This window comes from Arachis stenosperma, chromosome 8, assembly GCF_014773155.1.
Source record: "Arachis stenosperma cultivar V10309 chromosome 8, arast.V10309.gnm1.PFL2, whole genome shotgun sequence".
Classification (NCBI taxonomy): Eukaryota; Viridiplantae; Streptophyta; class Magnoliopsida; order Fabales; family Fabaceae; genus Arachis; species Arachis stenosperma.
Genome location: NC_080384.1, coordinates 19,564,421 through 19,583,745, shown reverse-complemented (window position 1 = coordinate 19,583,745; position 19,325 = coordinate 19,564,421). Strand labels below are relative to the sequence as shown.

Genomic DNA, 19,325 nt, shown 5'->3' with positions numbered 1-19,325 from the left:
TAAAAAATATTTAAGTCTCTAACTAAATAAATCGATCTTCTAAAAAAATTTAAATATCTCGTATTTTAAAAAGTGAAAGACATTTTTGTATTTTAAAATAAAAAAACCAAGAACCTATTTATGGTTACTCATCAGAGTAATTAAGCCGTTAATTAATTAATGTTATGAATTTTTTTTCCCAAATAGACAGTTATTTCAAAGAAAAGGAGACACAACTCTATTCAAAAATATCAAAATTACCATTATTGAAAGCATGCCATGGTCCCCAGCAGAGAAAGGGTCCTGTAACAATGTATGGTGATCAGTGTTAGAAGACACCAGTCAGTTAAAGGGACAGGTGTTGCATCACCTCCACCTCAGTTTCATGCAAAGCCGCCACGACACAGCAATGCACCCTCCCCTTTTGCCAGCTTAACCTCCCTTCATTGCTATATACATTCCCTTCACTTCTCTCTCACTCTTCCTCAAACCCCCATCACTTCTTGTCTAAAAATTCTCAAAAGTCACCAGCCACCAAAACCCATTTACCATTATGTCTGATCAAACAAGGACAGGCTATGGAGGAGGAGGGTCCTATGGATCATCCTATGGTGGAGGAGGCACCTATGGTTCATCTTATGGAACCTCCTATGACCCCAGTACTAACCAACCTATACGCCAAGCCATCAAGTTCATGACAGCATCAACCATTGGTGTCTCATTCTTGATCCTGTCTGGGTTGATCCTCACTGGAACTGTCATAGGTTTGATCATTGCAACACCACTTCTTGTTATCTTCAGTCCTATCCTTGTCCCTGCTGCCATAACCCTTGCACTGGCTGCTGGTGGATTTTTGTTCTCTGGTGGCTGTGGTGTTGCTGCCATTGCTGCATTGTCATGGTTGTACAGCTATGTCACTGGGAAACACCCTGCTGGCTCTGATAGGCTTGATTATGCTAAAGGGGTGATTGCTGATAAGGCTAGGGATGTTAAGGACAGGGCCAAGGATTATGCTGGTGCTGGTAGGGCTCAGGAGGGCACACAAGGGTATTGATCATCATTGTGATGAAGAAAAATGGAAGCTTTGTGTGTATGTGTGGGTGAGTGAGGTTGGAGGTGGTACTCGAAGTCATAGGCACCCTTTTTGAGATTTGCATGTTGGAGTTTCATGTCACGTTATCATGTTTGTATCTTGTGTCCACTGTCCAGTGTTATATTCTGTATTTGTCTTTTCACTTTTTATTGTATCTTTGTTGGTTTCTGAGGATGAATCTCTTACTTTATTTGTGTAGTCATCATGTTAATAAATCAGAACTCTTGTAAGAATATTTCCTCGTCTTAAGATATGTGTTTGATTATTTCTTAGAACTGTTCCTTTTTCACCATTTTTGTTGCTCTATTAACTAGCTGTAGGGGAAGCAAAGATATACATCAGATGTGTGTTAAAAATTATGTTTGTGAAATTGATTTTAATAATTAAAGTGACATTAATAGAAAAAATATAATAAAATAATAACGAGGTAAGAATAAATATGTATTTTTATTAATATTATATTTTAATTTTAGAAAACTACAAGATAGTATCTTAAAACTTATTTTTTTCAAAAGCATTTTAATTTTTCAAAAAGGCAATACTACCTTTATAAAAGCATTCTTAAAATTTTTCAAAAAGCTAAAATATAACCACATGATTTTTTTATTTTATAAAAAATATGTCACCCCTCCAAAAAATTTTTACCAGGTTATCCATGTGTGAATTCAAAGACATGCAACATATTGGTAATCAGAAACAAAACTGAAGTAACACATTTCTAAAATAGTAGTAAATAATGTTAGGAGCATCATCATCAAAAGTAAAAATGGAACCTCTGTTCTTGCATGCAGAATACATCTAAAAATATGATGGGGGTATATAAAGAACCTGGTGGATTCCAAATTTGTCTTCAGTCTAACATGAATATGTAGGTGTGCCTCAAATAATGTTATAATCAGAATCACTTGTCAAAAAGTTTTTGAGACACATGTTGAGTAGACCTTGACACTTGGTTCTTTGGTAACAAATACGGTGGAAGAAAAGAAGGGATGACGAATGCAATGCATAGACAGAGTAATGCCAGCGCCACTACCCACCAAGCTTTGTGGGGTATGCCTAATAATAGTTCGTCACAGACTGTAGTAAAAAATGAGGAGGATACAAGATATCAATATCAGAATTCCATGAGGACAAGTCACGGAAATAATGTAAATATCTTAAGATGAAAGAGAATTCAATGAAGGCATGCAATCAACCCCTTTGGATGCAGCCACTACTAATAGCAATTAGTGTGTTTATGGCAATTACATAATTTTAACTTAAAAGTGTGAAAGTTCTTATATATCTGGAGTTAGAAAAAAAAAAATAATAATTGGAGACAATAGAAAAGGACCAAATGGGATACGTCAAATATACATAGATTGCAAATACAGATACTTTGCAAAAAAGCTTACCAATGTTGAAGATAATAAACTGCCTCTCTTGTACATGTGGTATTGCTGGAAACCCCTCTGGCTCCACAGTTACAAATAATATGTTGTGTTTATCCTGAATTATGTCAATGTTGCAAGGGCAGAACACAATAAAATTAAGCACATGCATACATTTAAGTTTAAGAAATTTCAACTACCATATTTCACATTAAATATCGGACCTCATCACCATAGGATTTGAAAATGAGCTTCTCAGTGTTGAGTAATCTCCTGTTACTGTTCACCAACAATTTCGATTTAAGTAGTTGTATGGAGAAAATAGCTGGTACCTGGTGTTTTTAATTTTGTATATGTCAGTTTCCAGAGTAGAGATTTCCATGCAAAGAACTTCATGAAGGTATGCTATGTATACATACAGAAGCTGGATATGATATCTTCACTTCATACCAAGTGTGTGGTCTCAGATTCTCTAATTTATAAAAGCGAGAGCCACCTTGTAATAGCAACGTTTCTCTCTCAAGCTCTTCTCCAACTCTCAGAATTTTATCCTCATCCCTGCCACAGTGAGCATTTGACCTTAAGATTAAGTTCACAACAAGAATTCTGATATGTAGAATGTAAACCAAAAGCATGTTTGGCAAATAACTGTCTCAGGTAAAGATATTCCTTTGTGAAAAGAAGAAAAAAATTGTATGTTTTTTAGTTAAAAACGAAGTCTTGTCTTATTGATTGTCTATTTAGACATAATCGACTACATAGATCAAACGATATCATAATAAATTATATGCTACATGAGTCAATGTCAAAATGCCCTAAATAAATGATATATTAAACTATTTATATTTTAAATCTATTTTTAACAATTTTCTCTAAAGTTTGTTTAGGTCGTCTTCCATCTGAACCACTTTTCTTATTGGAGTTTTAATAAAACTTCTCCAAGCATATCCATACTATTTAAGATGGTGCTACCCCAAAACTCTTTTCTAATGCAATCATTTCTAAAATTTTATAATGGAAGCATAACTGGGGACTTTTATATGGTGCTTACATATTCCCAAAGCAGAGGGCTGGGCCCTTTATGATGATCTGGAGAATGCAAAGTAGAATAAACATATTACACATATAAATGTGATGGGTAGATGATGAAGATGACATCCAAATCTTCATCCGATACCTGAAAATGTCAGTATTTTAGTACACACTTGACCATATGATAGTATGCAGAATTTAGCATGTTTGTTGGTTTTTGTTTTTATGAAACTGCACCACCTGTCACCTGAGACTAGATAAAGAGGAGAATACATCACATGTATATAAGATTTTACGATTTGAGAGTGATAAATTTGTTTAGTTAGACTAGTTTGCCCTTCACTATGAAATAAATAGACAAATCAAATCTTGAAGAATGATTATGTCCTTGTATTTGGCTAAAATGAGCTTGGGAATTTACTTGATTATCATGGTGGGTTGGAGAGTGAGCAATTCTCTCCCTTTCTAAAGCAATCTTATGAACACAATGTTTGATTCCAGATCCCTGAGCTAACTAAACTAAGTAACTAACAACTTCCGCACAGAAAGGTAAACAAAGGCAGAACAATAACACACAGTAGCCTCTCGAATACTTTGAGAAATAAAAAAGACATGATAATGCAGCTTCAGAATTGGCAACTAATTTGGATTGAACCTGCTGAAATGCCCCCAGCTGAAGGGGAAAAGAGAAAAAGAAAAGAAAAAGAAGATGTCCTTGACTAGTTTTCCGTAGGCCTTTTATCAAACACCTTCTCTTCAGTTTCCACTCACAATTAATTTCGGCAATGATTTACAGACAGAACCAAAATAAAAAATTCTAAGCGCATTCCAGTCATATCAAAATTAACACTAAAATCTTCAGTTGCGGTAGAAACATGCATACCTTTAAATGCAAAACTTAGAGAAGCCAAAACCGGGTGAAGGGAAAAAGAGGCCGTTGTTAAAATTTGATAGTTAATTAGTTATTATACCCATAGGTGTAAGAACCGACCTGGTGATCGAATCGATCAGGCTACTGGGTCACTGGTTCAACCGGTGGATCACAGTTGAACCAGTCTTATTTAAATAAAAATATAAAATAGTAAAAAACTTAAAATTAAAATTTGAAATACAAGTTCAATTTTTTGAAGTCATAAACTAAAGTCACACAATATATTAATTAACAAAAGTCTCGTTGAGACAAGAAGTTCAACAAAACAACAAAAGGAAAAACAAGTATGTATTTGAACTTGTAAAAAGCTCACTCCTTGCTGATGAAGATAGACTTATGCCAGCTTAAAAGCTGGAATTGAAAAAATCTTAGCCATAAGCACTAAAAATCAAGGGAAGGGAAAACAAAAATAGGTAAAAAGATAATAAATCAAGGCATTGCACACTTGATTGACGAAAAAGGTGCTAACAGTCAAATTATTAATTTGGTTAAGCTCAAACTGGTTTGAAAGTTAAAATCAAAACGTTTTATCTTTTATCTGCATACAGTTTTCAGTTCAAGCACACACTGACAAAGTCAACTAAACAATTTAGTTCAAATTTGATATTTTCTAGAGAGGCTTTACACCAATCAAGTCCTATCTAACTATGAATAATATTACAAATAGAGCGACATAGAATCCTCCCAACATTATTTTCTTCAAAAGTTCAATCAAAAAACATATAACTGGCACTTCAACAAACTGTGAATTCAGAACACTTTCCAATCAAAACCACTCAACAAATCCAAGTATGAAAAAGATCAAAGGAGCTAAAACCAATTCAACAATCAACAAAGACGCAGCATATTCATAATCAGCAAAACCACTGCATATTCATATTCATAAACAAATTCAAAAACCAATTCAACAATCAACAAAACTCAGCATATTCATAATCAGCAAAACAACTGCATATTCATATTCATATTCATAAACAAATTTAAAAACCAATTCAATATTTCAACCACTGCCATATTCTAATCAGCATCATAAACCAAGCAACAATAAAATTAACAGCAATAACATCAATGAATAACTGGAAATATTAGAATAACTGGAAATTAAAATGGTTACCTGTTGTTGCAGAGGCAGAATCGATTCCGGGAGGTGGACGACGCACGGCAGCGTGCAGGCAGCAACAACCACGGAGGCACGGACCACGAGGAACGAGCAGTAACAACCACTCACTGAGACGGAGGAAAGGCGGAGGGAGGCGCCGCGAGCATGCAGTGGCGGTACCGAGGTGATCTCCCAGCTCTGCCTCTATGTGACAGTGTCTCTGGTGGTGCTTCAGATTCAGCCAGGGTTTTTTTTTGTTAATTAAAACCTCAAAACGACGTCGTTTGGGATGGGCGTTTAAAAAAAATGAGAAGTCAAATGAACTCTCGCACTTTTTTCTATTTCTAAAATAATGAAAAAAAATAGAAAATGACAAAAAAGCAGAGAAGCCCTAAAACGATGTCGTTTCTTGAACGGTTGAAGGGCCGTTCTGAGAGCGCGCCCGCTCTCCCTCGCTTACAAGCTAAAACAACCGGAAACGGAGAGAGAAAAAAACATTCGAAAGCTAAGACTGAAATCGAAGCTTGGAACCCTAAAAATTGATGATCTAACAGTCACAAACTAATATTTTGCATTTCTGAACATTGGATATGGTACATGCATTTTCGTCTTTATCGTGTCGTTACTGCGATAGCTTCTACGTTTCTCACCAGCTTCGTCTTCAATGAAATGCTAAGTTTTCGATTTGGAATCTGATAAGAGCTCCTTTTTTTTTTCTTTTCTTCTCAGTTCTCAATTGCAGCTATCAATGATACTGACCCGAAAGCTAAATGGGAGCCACTAGCTCCTACCAAAGAAGCTCAGGCATGTTCCTTTTTACTTAACTTCTATGATAAATGGTTATGGCATTATATTGGAAATTCAGTCTAGGGTTCAGTGACTAGGGTTCTTCATAATCTTAGTAGCATTGAGGTAGTAATGTTCCGTGGCTTGTTGTTAATGTGCTTGTTTTAAAAAAAAAATTATACTCATTGTTATTGTTTGAAATCTAGGGTTATGAAATTGTGATCGACATATCCGAGTGTCTCAAGTGCTGCATAGCATTATTCATTCAGCATCATTTTTCTTTTCCCTGCTGTTTCAGGAATTTCATCTGACTCAAACTTATCATGATGGGCTACTCAAGTTACAATCTAAAGACTACCAAAAGGCTCGCGAGTTATTAGAATCAGTACTTAAAGATCCTCTTTTAGCTAATGCACAGGTTTTGGATTTCACCTAGTGCATACTTTTTTTGTTCCATGGTTGTATACACTTTCGTTTTAAATTGGAAGTACAATGATCTAATGGTGTATTTTCTGTCATCAGGTGGATAGCAGTGTCAGTGATAGTCATCTTTTGCAACTAAGGTTTTGTTCTTGACTCTATTATGTATTTTATTCTATCTCATGTTGTGTTTTCAATTATTCTGTAGTTGTATTCTCATATAAACCTCCTCTTCAACATTTAGTCTGTTAGAGTGACATTGGGCACGAGTATATTGCAATGAGTTCCTTTGCCATGGGTTAAGGGATCACCATGATTATGATATTCTGATAATTTTGTTAATTTATGCATTTTGACAAAGTGCATGGGTGGTGGATGTTAGCCATAAAACCACTGCGGGTCTTTGTAAAAATGGTTGCATAGCCCCACACAACAAAAGCAAAGGTTGGCAATCCCCGTCAACAGATGAGTATGAACTATTTGCATAGCTTCATATATAGGCATAATTTTGACTTTTTTAGATTGTGCTTTCCAAGTGCTTGGCCAGGGTTGGCCCTATGTGACTTGTGTAATACATGTCTACAAATGTCTTGTGTCATTCATGTTGCAGTTCTCTATGCAACTGGGTTTTTGGCCTCCCACGTGCTTGTATTATTATTCTTCTCTTCTGAACAATATTCTTCTTTAAGTATATGTGATTGTTAGCTATTGATTTTTTCCACAGATTTTTGGCACTGAAGAACCTTGCCACCGTATTTCTTCAGCTAGGTTCTGCACATTATGAGAACGCTCTGCACTGTTATCTTCAAGCTGTCGAGATTGATTCAAAAGATTCTGTTGTCTGGAACCAGCTGGGAACATTGTCATGCTCAATGAACTTACTGAGTATTTCCCGTTGGGCATTTGAGCAAGGCCTCTTGTGTAGCCCCAATAACTGTAAGCACTTGTATATTTTTAATTATGTCCATTGGTTGGGGTTTTATTTGTTGAGCTCTCATTAGTATTTCCCGGCTGTGAAATTCAGAGTTTGTTTCCCTTCTGTATGATCTTTGTCCTTCAGTTGAGTGTATCCTTCATTCAGTCTCTCTGTTCTGCACTGTTCAAATGCATTATGGACAATAGAACTACTTTTGTTTTTTTTTTATTTCCTTCTCAGTTGGCATCAAATATGAAATTAATATCTGAAGAAATGTGAAATGCTATTCAGCAAGAAGTAATTTTTCATTTATTCTGACTGAATGGACATCAGGGAGAATTTATGTTACGTATTTGACATTATTTTACAAGGATTAACCACTCCAACCATAACGTTTAAACATAGCTGAACTTTGTTCCTTTTTTGGAGGTTAATTTGTAATTATACACTCAAGTAATTTCTATCTAACCCTACTAAATCATAAATAAGTAGAGGAGTCCGAATGCACAAGGCTCCTACAGTTACGGGATATTAGATCAGGCATTGACGCCCTTTTACCCCTTTGAGCACCATGACTATCATGTCTCAAGTTTGAAATTTTACTACGATGTGAAGATCACCCTCTTATTCAAGCAAAACTAGTTATTTCAAAATTGGTGAGGTAGTTATTTCTTATAATAAGATTTTTTCTCTGAAAGTTCTTTTCAAATCACATTCTTTTCAATAGTAATTCAGTGCATGTCATCCCCTCCAAATATGTACATATTACATAGAGCATAATGCACATATTAAATATGTATATGTATTCGTGATCTTTTGCCCTTGATGTAACTACAGGGAATTGCATGGAAAAGCTTTTGGAAGTTCTTATTGCTATTGGCGATGAGGTTGCTTGCTTGTCTGTCACTGAGTTGATTTTGAGGCACTGGCCATCACATTCTCGTGCATTGCATGTTAAAAATACCATTGAAGAGTCAGAACCATTGCCATTTGCTCCCAGAGGCATAGACAAACTTGAACCGAAACATGTGCGCCTCAAATTTCCGGATAAGAGAAAAGCTAGTAATGAGAATCCAGATGAGGGTGTTGCATTCAAAAAGCCAAACCAGAACAGAGAACTGCAGCTGACAGAAGCTTCCTGGGTGGCTCTGGCTGATGCCCTGCTGGAAATCCTACAAAGTTCTGATGTAAACCCTGAAAAATTGTGCATCTCTCCGGATGTTAGACTAAGCATAAGCTTACCTTGTTTTGAAGCTGCTATGAATACCGTGGAAGGGGTAAGGCCCTGTGGTGAAAGCAGTGCTTCGCGTGATGGTAACATAGAAAGGCCAAGTGCTAAAGGTAAAGAAGCAAATATCCAAGAAGAACAACCACATGAAAGGCGAAGTTCTCGACTAGAAAGGCTGCGTAGTCGTAAACCAGGGAAAGAAGAATCGGATTCTTGTGGCAAGGACCGGGCAAAGGTTGTCATTCAATACTTAGAGCCATTCATTGATCGTGGATTGGGTAGTCCAGATGTTGCTGATAGTGATAACTCTGCATTATCCTATTCAGTAAATTCTGAAAATAATAATGTTTGTGCATTTCTATTACAAACTTCAAAAAATTACGGTGCTTATCATATGGGGCACTTGCTTTTGGAAGAGGTTGCAAGACAAGGCCTCCTATATCAAGATGCTTTTGTCAAATTTCTTGAGTTAGAAAGGTTGACACGGCATTGGGGAATGGAACGAACTGCTGAATGTAGTCTTTTTCTTGCTGAGTTGTATCATGACTTTGGATTATGCTCCTCCCCTGGTTCTAAACAATCAGAATATATGTCAGAGACATCTTATCATCTCTGTAAGATCATAGAGTCTGTAGCTCTAGATTATCCATTTCACTTGAAACATGCCTTGAATGAAGATGAAGGTTTGCTTGGTAGTTTTCAAGGGATGGATAGAATATCAGTTGATACCTCTAATGAGAGCAATTCAGACAGCTCATTTCTGATGGAGAATAGTGCATTTTGGGTTCGATTCTTCTGGCTAAGTGGGAGAATGTCTGTTTTTGATGGTAACAGGGCAAAAGGTTGTGAAGAATTTTGTATTTCTTTGTCACTTTTAGCAAAGCGGGAAACTATGGAAGATTCTCTATGTTCAGTCCGTCGTATGCATTGCAAGGCCGTAAAAGAGCTGAACATTGATAGAGTTCTTTACGAGATCAATATATTAAAGGTCAATTTCTTGATGGAAAATTCTGTCATTGAGATGATGGAACAAGAAAAGTATTTGGAGTGTATATCATTGCTCTCTCCACATCTATTCTCCACACAGGATGTCTACATTGATGCATTTTCTCTTACAGTGCCAGATAAAAAAGATGAAAAAATAACTTCCATTGAACTAATGGCTTTAGATGTTCTAATAGAAGCATGTCAGAAGATAGAGCCAATGGATGTAGAAATGTATTTCAATTGCCACTATAAAAAGCTGAAAATACTTATGGCAATAATGGGATTAAATAAATGTATGACATCATTTATATTTTCTGATCAAACTACTGACTTAGTGGTATCTCCTAATTTTGAGATTGATTCAAATGAAAGTTCAACCAAGCATTGTAGTCACTTGGTTGCACAGGAAGTGAAGGCACTCTCTGATTGTATTTCTCAAGTGAAGAAAGTTATTGACCATCGTGGAGATTCTGTAAGTATATATCATTCTCGTTAGTTTAGGATTCTAAGCTGTGATAGCCAGGAAGCAAGTTTCTGAGAAAAATAATCTCACTGTTCACCCAGGATTAAGTTTATGAACTACAAATGTAATTAAGTTTCCTTCATGTTCACAGCAACATCTAGATATTGTCAACATGGTAAAACATTTCTCATTGCATGTAAAAACCAAAAGGTTGTACTTCATCCTTGTGTATGGTCATGATTTTCTTTCCCCTGTAGTGAGAGATTTCTTGTGTTAGATTCAAGGAGACTGATTGGCTCTGGTTTACATTTTATCCTTTTGGGTATATATGATGGTTTTGGTCATAATTTTTCTATTCCATGGAGTGTTTCTTCTCTGAAATTATTTTTCTCCTACCAAATCAGAAGAAAAAAAATAAGGACAAAAGTTACTTTTGGAGCTTTGTTCTCCCGCTTATCTTGTTCTTTTCCGCTAATATGTATTTCTTTTGTTCCGTATGGAATTGGAAAAGAAAAAAAGGGGTCTGATTCTTTGATTTGGAATTATTTACTGGAGACTGTTAATTATCAACTGAATCTTTTTAGGTTTTCCTTTTGTATTCCCCCTCTTAGAGAGTCTTTTAAACCTACCTCACAATGCTGTTAGTTATCCAAATTATCAGCTTGTTTTCACTCAGTAACATTTGGGGTTTATAACAATTGGATTTCATTAAGTTATTCAGGATTTGGTTTTTGCTTTATGTTTTGAAATGGTTTTGTTGATATGGACATCCATTTGTTGAACTGTTTTAAGGGAAAGATACAGAACTTTGTCTGCACTGCAGTTTTGCAACCCTGTTGCTCTTTCTCCTACTATAGCAGGAAGTACTTATTTACGCAAGAGTAGAAAATCCCCATCAGTTGGCTTACGTGCACTTTGGTCCTGTTACTTTAAAAATGTGCAAAATAGTAATGACCTAAGTGCACATAACTCAAAGTTGCGGGAGTTCTGTAAATTTTTTCCTACTTATTTAATTGTTTGATGTACTAATCAGTCGTCAATATTTAGTAACATTTTCACTGTGCAACAATTTAAGGACTTCCAACATTTGTAAGCAATTTTTGCTGTCCAAACTGTGAGTATATGTCAAGTTAACATGAGCTGCTGCCTTGAGAACATGATCAATCAATGCTTTAATCTCATCTATGGAACTGCGCCCATCTAGTGGGACAAGACTTCGACATTGTCTCATTCCTGATGCAATATTCTAATTTCTCTTTTATACGTCGATCATTTTCTTTTCTCTTCAGTTATGGAGGATATCTTATTATCCTAATTGTTGCATTTTTCTCATTTTCTATTTAAAAAATAAAATTAGCCGCAATATGTGTTATGTGAAATCTGGTTCACATAACCTGGTTTTAGTCATGACACATTTTCATATTTAACTATCGAATATCACTTGTAGTGAAACCATTAATGTTCTTATGCTGGCAGGATGGCCTTACAGTTCCAACAAACAGCATTATCCAAATGCAGTCTCTATTATTGTTAATCATGAGATATGTTGCAAACTTACTTGTCTGTAACAAAGCCTCTGAACCAGTACATTCTGATGAAGAAGAAAACAACTATTTTGTTGATGCAGCCATTGTTTTCTGCAAACTCCAGCATCTCAGCCCAGCTACACCTATCAAAACTCAAGTGAGCTATCCTGTGGAAAGAAATTTACTTTCAATGATTTGGTTGTATTATGGTTTTTTCTTTTGGGTAATTAAAAACATCTCTATTCTTTTCTGAACCCTTAACTCAGGTTGATTTAATTGTTGCAACGCATGACTTGCTTGCTGAGTATGGACTGTGCTGTGTCGGTGAAGGTGGAAAAGGTGAAGAAGGAATATTTCTTAGATTTGCAATAAAGCATCTCTTGTCCTTGGATATGAAGCTTAAGTCGAGCTTTAACTATCTAAATAAAGAATCCGTGCAATGTGAAGAGGTATCCAGGAATAGTCTTGTAAATTCATCTGCAGAAGATTCAAAGTCAGATATATTAGATGTCCAGATGGATTGGACAAAAATAGGAGAACTAAATTCTGGGAAGGAGGTTTCTGAAGGAATAATATCAGAAAGGATTGCATCTTGCCGAGTTCAAGAAAAAGACAGCAAGGAAATGGTGTGTGAAGATCATGGAGGGGCTGGGACTGACAGCAGTTTCAGTAAGGTTGAAAATCCAAGCAATCTATTGATTGATGGGAATGAACTTTCAGAAGATGAAATGGAGGAACTTGAGTCAAATATGATGATGATATAGTGATGCACAAAAATACAAGCCGGGGAGATTATCAGACCAAAGAACAATGCGCTGATGTTTTCAAGTATGTACTTCCCTATGCAAAGGCATCTTCTGTGAGTGCTCTCTATCTCTAATTTCTGTGGCTCAGTTTGTTTGCAGAATGTTGTATAGAACTTTGTTTCTGATTTTGTTTTGCTAAAAATTTTGTATTTACAAGAGGACTGGATTGGTCAAACTTCGTAGAGTTTTAAGAGCCATCAGGAAGCACTTTATGCTGCCACCAGAGGACCTGTTCTAATTTCTGTGGCTCAGTTTGTTTGCAGAATGTTGTATAGACTTTGTTTCTGATTTTGTTTTGCTAAAAATTTTGTATTTACAAGAGGACTGGATTGGTCAAACTTCGTAGAGTTTTAAGAGCCATCAGGAAGCACTTTATGCTGCCACCAGAGGACCTGTTGTTAGGAAACCTGATAGATAAGTTCTTAGATGATCCGAATGTTTGTGAAGATAAACTCTCAGGTGATGCTGGATCTGATGGATTTCTTGAAGCTATAAAAAGGATTATGTTTCCTGATAAGGGAGGACTTGTACAGTACAACACAACATTATTGAGGAGGTAAACATTTATAAAGTACTGTTATGCTAAACCAGTCTCTTCTATATTTTATGCCATGTATCCATGATATTCCCTGCCTCTAGCTTCTTAGGGTTAAACCAAAGTGTATTTGTTTTCAGGTCTGAGCCATATTTGGAGGTCTACTGTAACTTATATTATTTCTTAGCTCTATCTGAGGAAATGAGTGCTACAGATAAATGGCCTGGATTTGTTCTCACCAAGGAAGGAGAAGAGTTTGTTGAACAAAATGCAAAGCTCTTTAAATATGATCTCATGTACAATCCTCTACGTTTTGAAAGCTGGCAGCGACTTGGGAATATTTACGATGAGGCAAGTTAGAAATAATAATTGGTTCACTAAACTGTAAACCCTGAAAATTCTGCAAAGGCAACCCTTTTTTTTTTATTTCAACATATGTTACCATATATGGTTTTATGAATGTTTCTTGATTGTACTGAGCCAGGAAGTAGATTTGTTGTTAAATGATGGCAGCAAGCATGTAAATGTTGTGGCATGGCGGAAGAATCCTACTTTATCCAGTAGAGTGGAAACAAGCCGAAGGAGGAGTAGACGGTGCCTGCTAATGAGTTTAGCTTTGGCTAAGACCTCTGCGCAACAGGTTTTACATTCTTTGTATTTACGCTTTTTAGTTTTTAAGTCGGAGATGAAGCCTATTATAATGTCCTTTTCCTGGAGGAGCATAGTTCCTATCCTGGGGTATTACTCTCTTGGTTAATCCAAAACAAAACTTAAGAAAAGGAAAGAATTTCTATGGAAAAAAAGGTTCCTTCCACATGTTATATTCATGGTAAATCAAGATTATGGCAGTCATTATTCATGCTAGCTACGCGGTTCCATTGAATTTCTGAAAATATTGAAGAATGAAGTTTACAAAAACATTATCTTTTATGCTGTGATATGTCCAACATACAATTGCTTATGGATTTGCAAAATTGTATGCGTGCGGTGTTTATTTAACCCTAACCATACTCTTAGACTCTTTTTCAATGTTGAATCATATTGATTATGTTTGTAACTTTTTCTCTGAACGTGTTGTCCAGTGTGAGATACACGAGTTACTGGCACTGGTATACTATGACAGCCTTCAGAATGTAGTGCCATTTTATGATCAGAGATCTGTTTTGCCCTTAAAGGATGCAGCATGGAAGATCTTTTGCAAGAATTCAATGAGACATTTCAAGAAAGCATTCATGCTGAAGTATACATTCTTTGCCCATGGATTATTGCGTGTCTCTTTGGTTCTTTGGTGATGTTTATGATTGATTTCTTTGTGCAGGCAAGATTGGTTGCACGCATTTTACTTGGGTAAACTCAGCGAAAAGCTTGGATATTCACATGAAACTGCACTAACGTATTATAGCAAAGCCATTGCTTTGAACACATCAGCTGTTGATCCTGTGTATAGGATGCATGCCTCACGTTTGAAGCTGCTGATGAAGTGTGGAAAACATAATTTGGAGATTTTAAAGGTTTTTATTTTTGTTCCCTTTTCTGACCACTAAACTCTATTTTGGTATGTTTTGTTTCATTGCTATTATGCATTTATTCTTGTTCATTAATTTTTTTTTTCAAGATATTTTTGTGCTTTCAACTGTAATCGTTAATTTTGAAGTTAGGAAGGAATCTGGTGCACCTAATCTATAATTGGCAACACTTTGGTCTCTGGCAGGTTCTTTCATCACACTCGTTTGATCAATCTGTAAAAGATGCTGTCATGAGTATCCTTTGTGATGTGGATAGCTCATTATCAAATGAAAAGGAGAGAAGCATTAAGGCCAATTCTCTAGAAATTAACAATGAAGGGTTGCTCAAATTGGAGACTGCATGGTCTATGCTTTATAGTGATTGCCTTTCGGCCCTCGAAACCTGTGTGGAGGGAGATCTCAAACATTTTCATAAGGCCAGATACATATTAGCTCAGGGGCTTTATAAAAGGGGTGAGAGCGGTGATACAGAGAGAGCAAAGGATCAACTTTCTTTCTGCTTCAAATCTTCACGCTCATCCTTTACAATAAATATGTGGGAAATTGATAGCACGGTTAAAAAAGGACGGTACGGTTTTATTATTACTCCTTTATTGTTAACTTACTGCAAGTTTGAACTTGAACAAAATGGAATTTTACCACACACTATTCAAGGTTCATACAATGGATGATTTTGAAGTATGAATGACTATTACATTGAACATGCTGTTTAAACAATCTTTCGAATATTTGAAAGATGTGATTTCTTGGAAGGATTCTCTTTCTTTTATTCCCCAATTGGAAAGAAATCATACCCAAATTGTCGTGTAACTTTAGGGTTTCCCTGTTCAATAAAAATAAGCATTGGATATGAGTATGACTTGTTTATTGTTACAATATGAAGGAGCAAGGATATAGCAATATTGTCAACAACATAGTAGTAACCCTAACCTATGTTCAATTTTACAATATTCAGGCGCAAGGCACCAGGGTCAGCTGGGAACAAAAAATCCCTTGAGGTTAACTTGCCAGAAAGTTCGCGAAAATTCATTACTTGCATTCGAAAGTATGTGCTGTTTTATCTCAAACTATTGGAAGAGACTGGAGATAGATGTACTCTTGAACGTGCATATGTTTTTCTTCGAGGAGATAAGCGGGTAAATCACAAAGAGCTTGATTTACTGCTTAAACTGAAGTTATGATTTGACTTATGCATATTCACTTTATATTTGAGAATTGTTTGATAGATTTTGATTTGTAGAATTGCTGCTGTTATTTCTGCATTCTTTGTGTTCTGATCTGATAGATTCATATGCTGGTCGTGTTTATATATTGACTTCCACCATATATGCAGTTTTCACTATGCATTGAAGATATTGTACCAGTGGCCATTGGAAGATATTTGAAAGCCCTGGTTTCAGCTATGGGCCATTCTCAGACTTTAAGCTCTGGTCCAGTAAGCAGTTCTGACAATGTGCTCGAAAAAATGTTTGCTTTGTTCATGGAGCAAGGGAGCTTATGGCCAGAAATATGCAGCTTGCCTGAAATTGAGAGCCCAGATACATCAGAGAGTATCATATACGGGTAATAAAATGTGAACAACAATGACCGTCCTTAAGCATAAATGCTGAACATTATTTTCAATGAAAAAGCTTATTCAAATCTTCTAATCTTTTCAGATATCTGCATGAACACATTGTATCATTGGAGAAAAATGGAAAACTGGAAACCCTTGAAGCAATAAATGAGAAGATTAGGAAACGATTTAAGAATCCTAAGTTCTCAAATAGTAGTTGTGCAAAAGTATGCAGGCATTCTTCTGTTGCTTGGTGTCGAACTCTTGTATATAATTTGGCACAAATTACTCCAATATCATGTGAATTCCCGAATAGAATTCAAGTTCAGAATTCAACAGATGGTGGGATGGATAATGGCCAACTGCTCTGTATTGACTTGCAACCGCACGAATTATGGAGTACAACTTTTGAAGATCCAACTCATTTGGAAAAAATTGAAACAAAATGGATCGCGATTTTATCAAAAATAAAGAATATAGTGATCAACAAAGTTTCCGATGAAAATTTGGAAACTGCAAACACTTTGCTCCGGGCTTGCTACAATTTTTACCGGGAGAGTTCTTCTGTGGTGCTTTCCTCTGGGCTCAACTCTTATTTGATCCCATACCAATTAGCAGCAGAGACCCCATTCAACCCTAATATGAGTGGGATTGAAGCACTTGATCTGAGCATCCCTAGGAAGCTTCTTTTGTGGGCATATGCTCTACTGCACGGACGATATGCAAATATCTCCTTTGTTGTAAAGCATTGTGAAGAATTCACGAAGGTAGGCTAACTGAATTTCTCTGCTGGAGTTGTTTGACGCTCGACATTCAAGTGTTCCTAATTGACCTTGGATTTACACCGTACAGTATGAATTAGGAGTACTTCTCCACGGGACAGTGGGGCATTATGCAGTACTTCTATGGCTATTGTTGTCTTGTATATTTAAAGGATTAAGAATCTTTTCTTTCATGTTTAGTTGACAATGTCAGACATTATCCTGAGGTAAGAGAATCATTTGACCGCCATTCCTAACTTGTATTTCTTTTTTGCAGTCAAAGATGAAAAGAGGAAGTGGAACTTCACCCGGAATTTCAAACTCACCTGCTGCCTCTACTCTTCCAGGTTATTTTGTCCTCGACAATAATGTTATTTAGGCCAGAGTTTAGTGCCACTCATTATTGTCTATTGCCACATCTTTTCATGATATTTTTCTACCCTACATCATGATTATATACTCCCATTATTTTAGACATACTGATCTAAGGAAAAATAAGTGTAGTGTAACTACACTTAGAAAGCGATGATTTTTAATGATACTACTACGTCCTTGTTGTAGGTAGCAGCAGAAGTGTACAAAATTCTGCAGGATGTAGTGATGTTGATTTTACCCAAGTCACAGCAGTCGGGTCTGGTTCTTTGTCTGGCAGCAATACAACGAACTTCGTGAGTTCCGATGAGATTCAAAAGAATCTCTTTGCTTTTCCATCCCACCTGCATCAAAATACCACTAATGATGCAGAAAGAATCAATTTGACAGCTCGAGAAGGAGATGCAGATGGAAATTGATTTTGTACAAAAATACGAGGCACATCTCATAATAGCCGCCTGACTTGTGCGCTCTGCCAATAGGGCTTGAAGATGTAGATAGTAGTTGTAAATCTTGGTGTGTTATATAAAAGATTCGGCAAAATGTAAATAGGATTCTAGTTGAGATGTTAAAACTGCGCAAAATGCAACGAATAGCTCTGATTTCTCCCTTCTTTTTATTCATTTATTTATTTTTGAAATAAGTGGTTAGTCTAAGCGCAACACAAGGTTATGGGGGTAACGGTCAAATTCGTTTTTTGAATGATTATTCTTATTTTAAATTAGTTTTTAAAAGATTTTTTAATCAAATTTGTCTTTCAAAAATTTTAAATTAATCGAGTTAGTCTTTTTCGTATTTTCTTTGTTAATGATATCAAATTTGTTAATGTGGTTCTTATAGTGAAATTACAACACATACATACGAGCTTTAATTGACTATTAACATGATAAGTTTATAAAATTAGATCAAATCAAAATCTAATTGAGAAAAGAATGAGACATTGAAATCTCTTGATTTGGGGTTAATTTGATCTAATTTCATAAACTTATCAAGTTAGCCGTCAATTAGATCTACTAGGTGTATTGTGATGTCACTTAACGAGTCACATCAAATTTTGACACCATTAGCAACGGAAGGATTAAAATGACTAATTTAAAATCTTTGAAAGACGAATTTAATAAAAAAAAATTCGAGGATTAATTTAACCATTTACTTACAAGGTTATTTTACCTACATCTACATTTGCACTTTTGATGGGAGATCCAAGGTGTATTTTCCAATTTTGTTCTAGAAAGTCTGGAAGAAAATCAAACGATGAATAGAGAAAGGTTCCATCAAAGCAGTGAAAAAGTTTCCAATTAAATTAAGTGGCGCAGGCTGATCAAAATTATTTAATGGGATGCTTCTAGATTCCAAATGGACATTTTGAGGGATGGTTCGGAAGAGATTCATTTGTAATCCATTCAGGATTCATGTGGTTTTAATCAAGCTCTTCTGGCAGAGGTTTTTTTTTCTTTTTTCTTTTTTTTTTTTCAGTATCTTTCAGCATGTTAGCCAATGATTAATCTGTTGGAGATTGGAGTTCTATTTAAGGGTATTGTCGACCAATGAATTGTCACATGTACAAGACGAAATTTGAATGTCCGATACTTAAATGAATTATTGAGCTAATTATTAAAGCAACTCAAGTTAGCTTGGTGATAAGGTTATTAGAGAAACAGTTTCTTCCCTTATTAAAAAATGGATGGATCTTATACTTTTCATGTTGCCGAGTGAGGCTCAAGCTATGTTTGCAAACTCATTCGTGGATGTTTATCTAAAAAGACAGTTTGCTTCTGGTCATTCATTTAGTATATTGATGGAAAATCCATGCATGCAGTGGAGAATGGGAAGCCAGGGAACCAATGGAGATATTCACATCCATTTTGAGAATACTAAGTTACTCTTTCAATATTAGCAGCTTGCTTATCGGTGGGTAAGGCCCTGTTGGGTTTTAAATT

The 19,325-nt window shown here is 35.9% G+C and overlaps 3 protein-coding genes across 4 annotated transcripts; 2 read left to right on the top strand and 1 right to left on the bottom strand.

The window, feature by feature from the left end:
* Positions 1 to 220: 220 nt before the first annotated feature.
* On the bottom strand, positions 221 to 5,772 carry LOC130946824 (uncharacterized). 2 transcript variants are annotated; one of them, XM_057875682.1, is made up of 6 exons: positions 5,520 to 5,772; positions 3,494 to 3,531; positions 2,862 to 3,000; positions 2,667 to 2,774; positions 2,467 to 2,560; positions 221 to 2,149 (listed from the first exon to the last, which is right to left on the bottom strand). In XM_057875682.1, coding segments are annotated over exons 2-6 (519 nt in total). In that variant the 5' UTR covers positions 3,496 to 3,531; positions 5,520 to 5,772; the 3' UTR covers positions 221 to 1,973. The 2 variants fall into 2 exon arrangements, with proteins under 2 accessions (XP_057731665.1, XP_057731664.1); XM_057875681.1 differs by having other exon boundaries at positions 3,494 to 3,619; positions 5,520 to 5,771.
* LOC130946825 (oleosin Ara h 15.0101) lies at positions 533 to 1,033 on the top strand. Its single transcript, XM_057875683.1, has one exon. The coding sequence runs from the start codon at positions 533 to 535 to the stop codon at positions 1,031 to 1,033; it is 501 nt and encodes a 166-aa protein (XP_057731666.1).
* A 160-nt stretch (positions 5,773 to 5,932) lies between the features above and the next one.
* Positions 5,933 to 17,994, top strand: LOC130944113 (calcineurin-binding protein 1). The gene is given in 20 exon segments (XM_057872280.1): positions 5,933 to 6,097; positions 6,234 to 6,308; positions 6,589 to 6,708; positions 6,813 to 6,853; positions 7,435 to 7,646; positions 8,464 to 10,313; positions 11,781 to 11,987; positions 12,097 to 12,577; positions 12,580 to 12,689; positions 12,957 to 13,192; positions 13,312 to 13,522; positions 13,656 to 13,811; positions 14,254 to 14,411; positions 14,490 to 14,682; positions 14,883 to 15,265; positions 15,653 to 15,833; positions 16,031 to 16,260; positions 16,356 to 17,019; positions 17,291 to 17,360; positions 17,575 to 17,994. Coding segments are annotated over 20 exon segments (5,811 nt in total). The 5' UTR covers positions 5,933 to 6,094; the 3' UTR covers positions 17,805 to 17,994.
* The last annotated feature ends 1,331 nt before the right edge of the window (positions 17,995 to 19,325 follow it).

Bases quoted from the DNA above. Each gene is read 5' to 3' on its own strand.
- LOC130946825 (XM_057875683.1), top strand. From the start codon at position 533: ATGTCTGATCAAACAAGGACAGGCTATGGAGGAGGAGGGTCCTATGGA.
- LOC130946824 (XM_057875681.1), bottom strand. From the start codon at position 3,612: ATGAAGATTTGGATGTCATCTTCATCATCTACCCATCACATTTATATG. The intron at 2,775-2,861 runs GTATGTATACAT...TAAAAACACCAG, and splicing joins AGATATCATATCCAGCTTCT to GTACCAGCTATTTTCTCCAT. The intron at 2,150-2,466 runs GTAAGCTTTTTT...TTTTTACTACAG, and splicing joins GTTTATTATCTTCAACATTG to TCTGTGACGAACTATTATTA.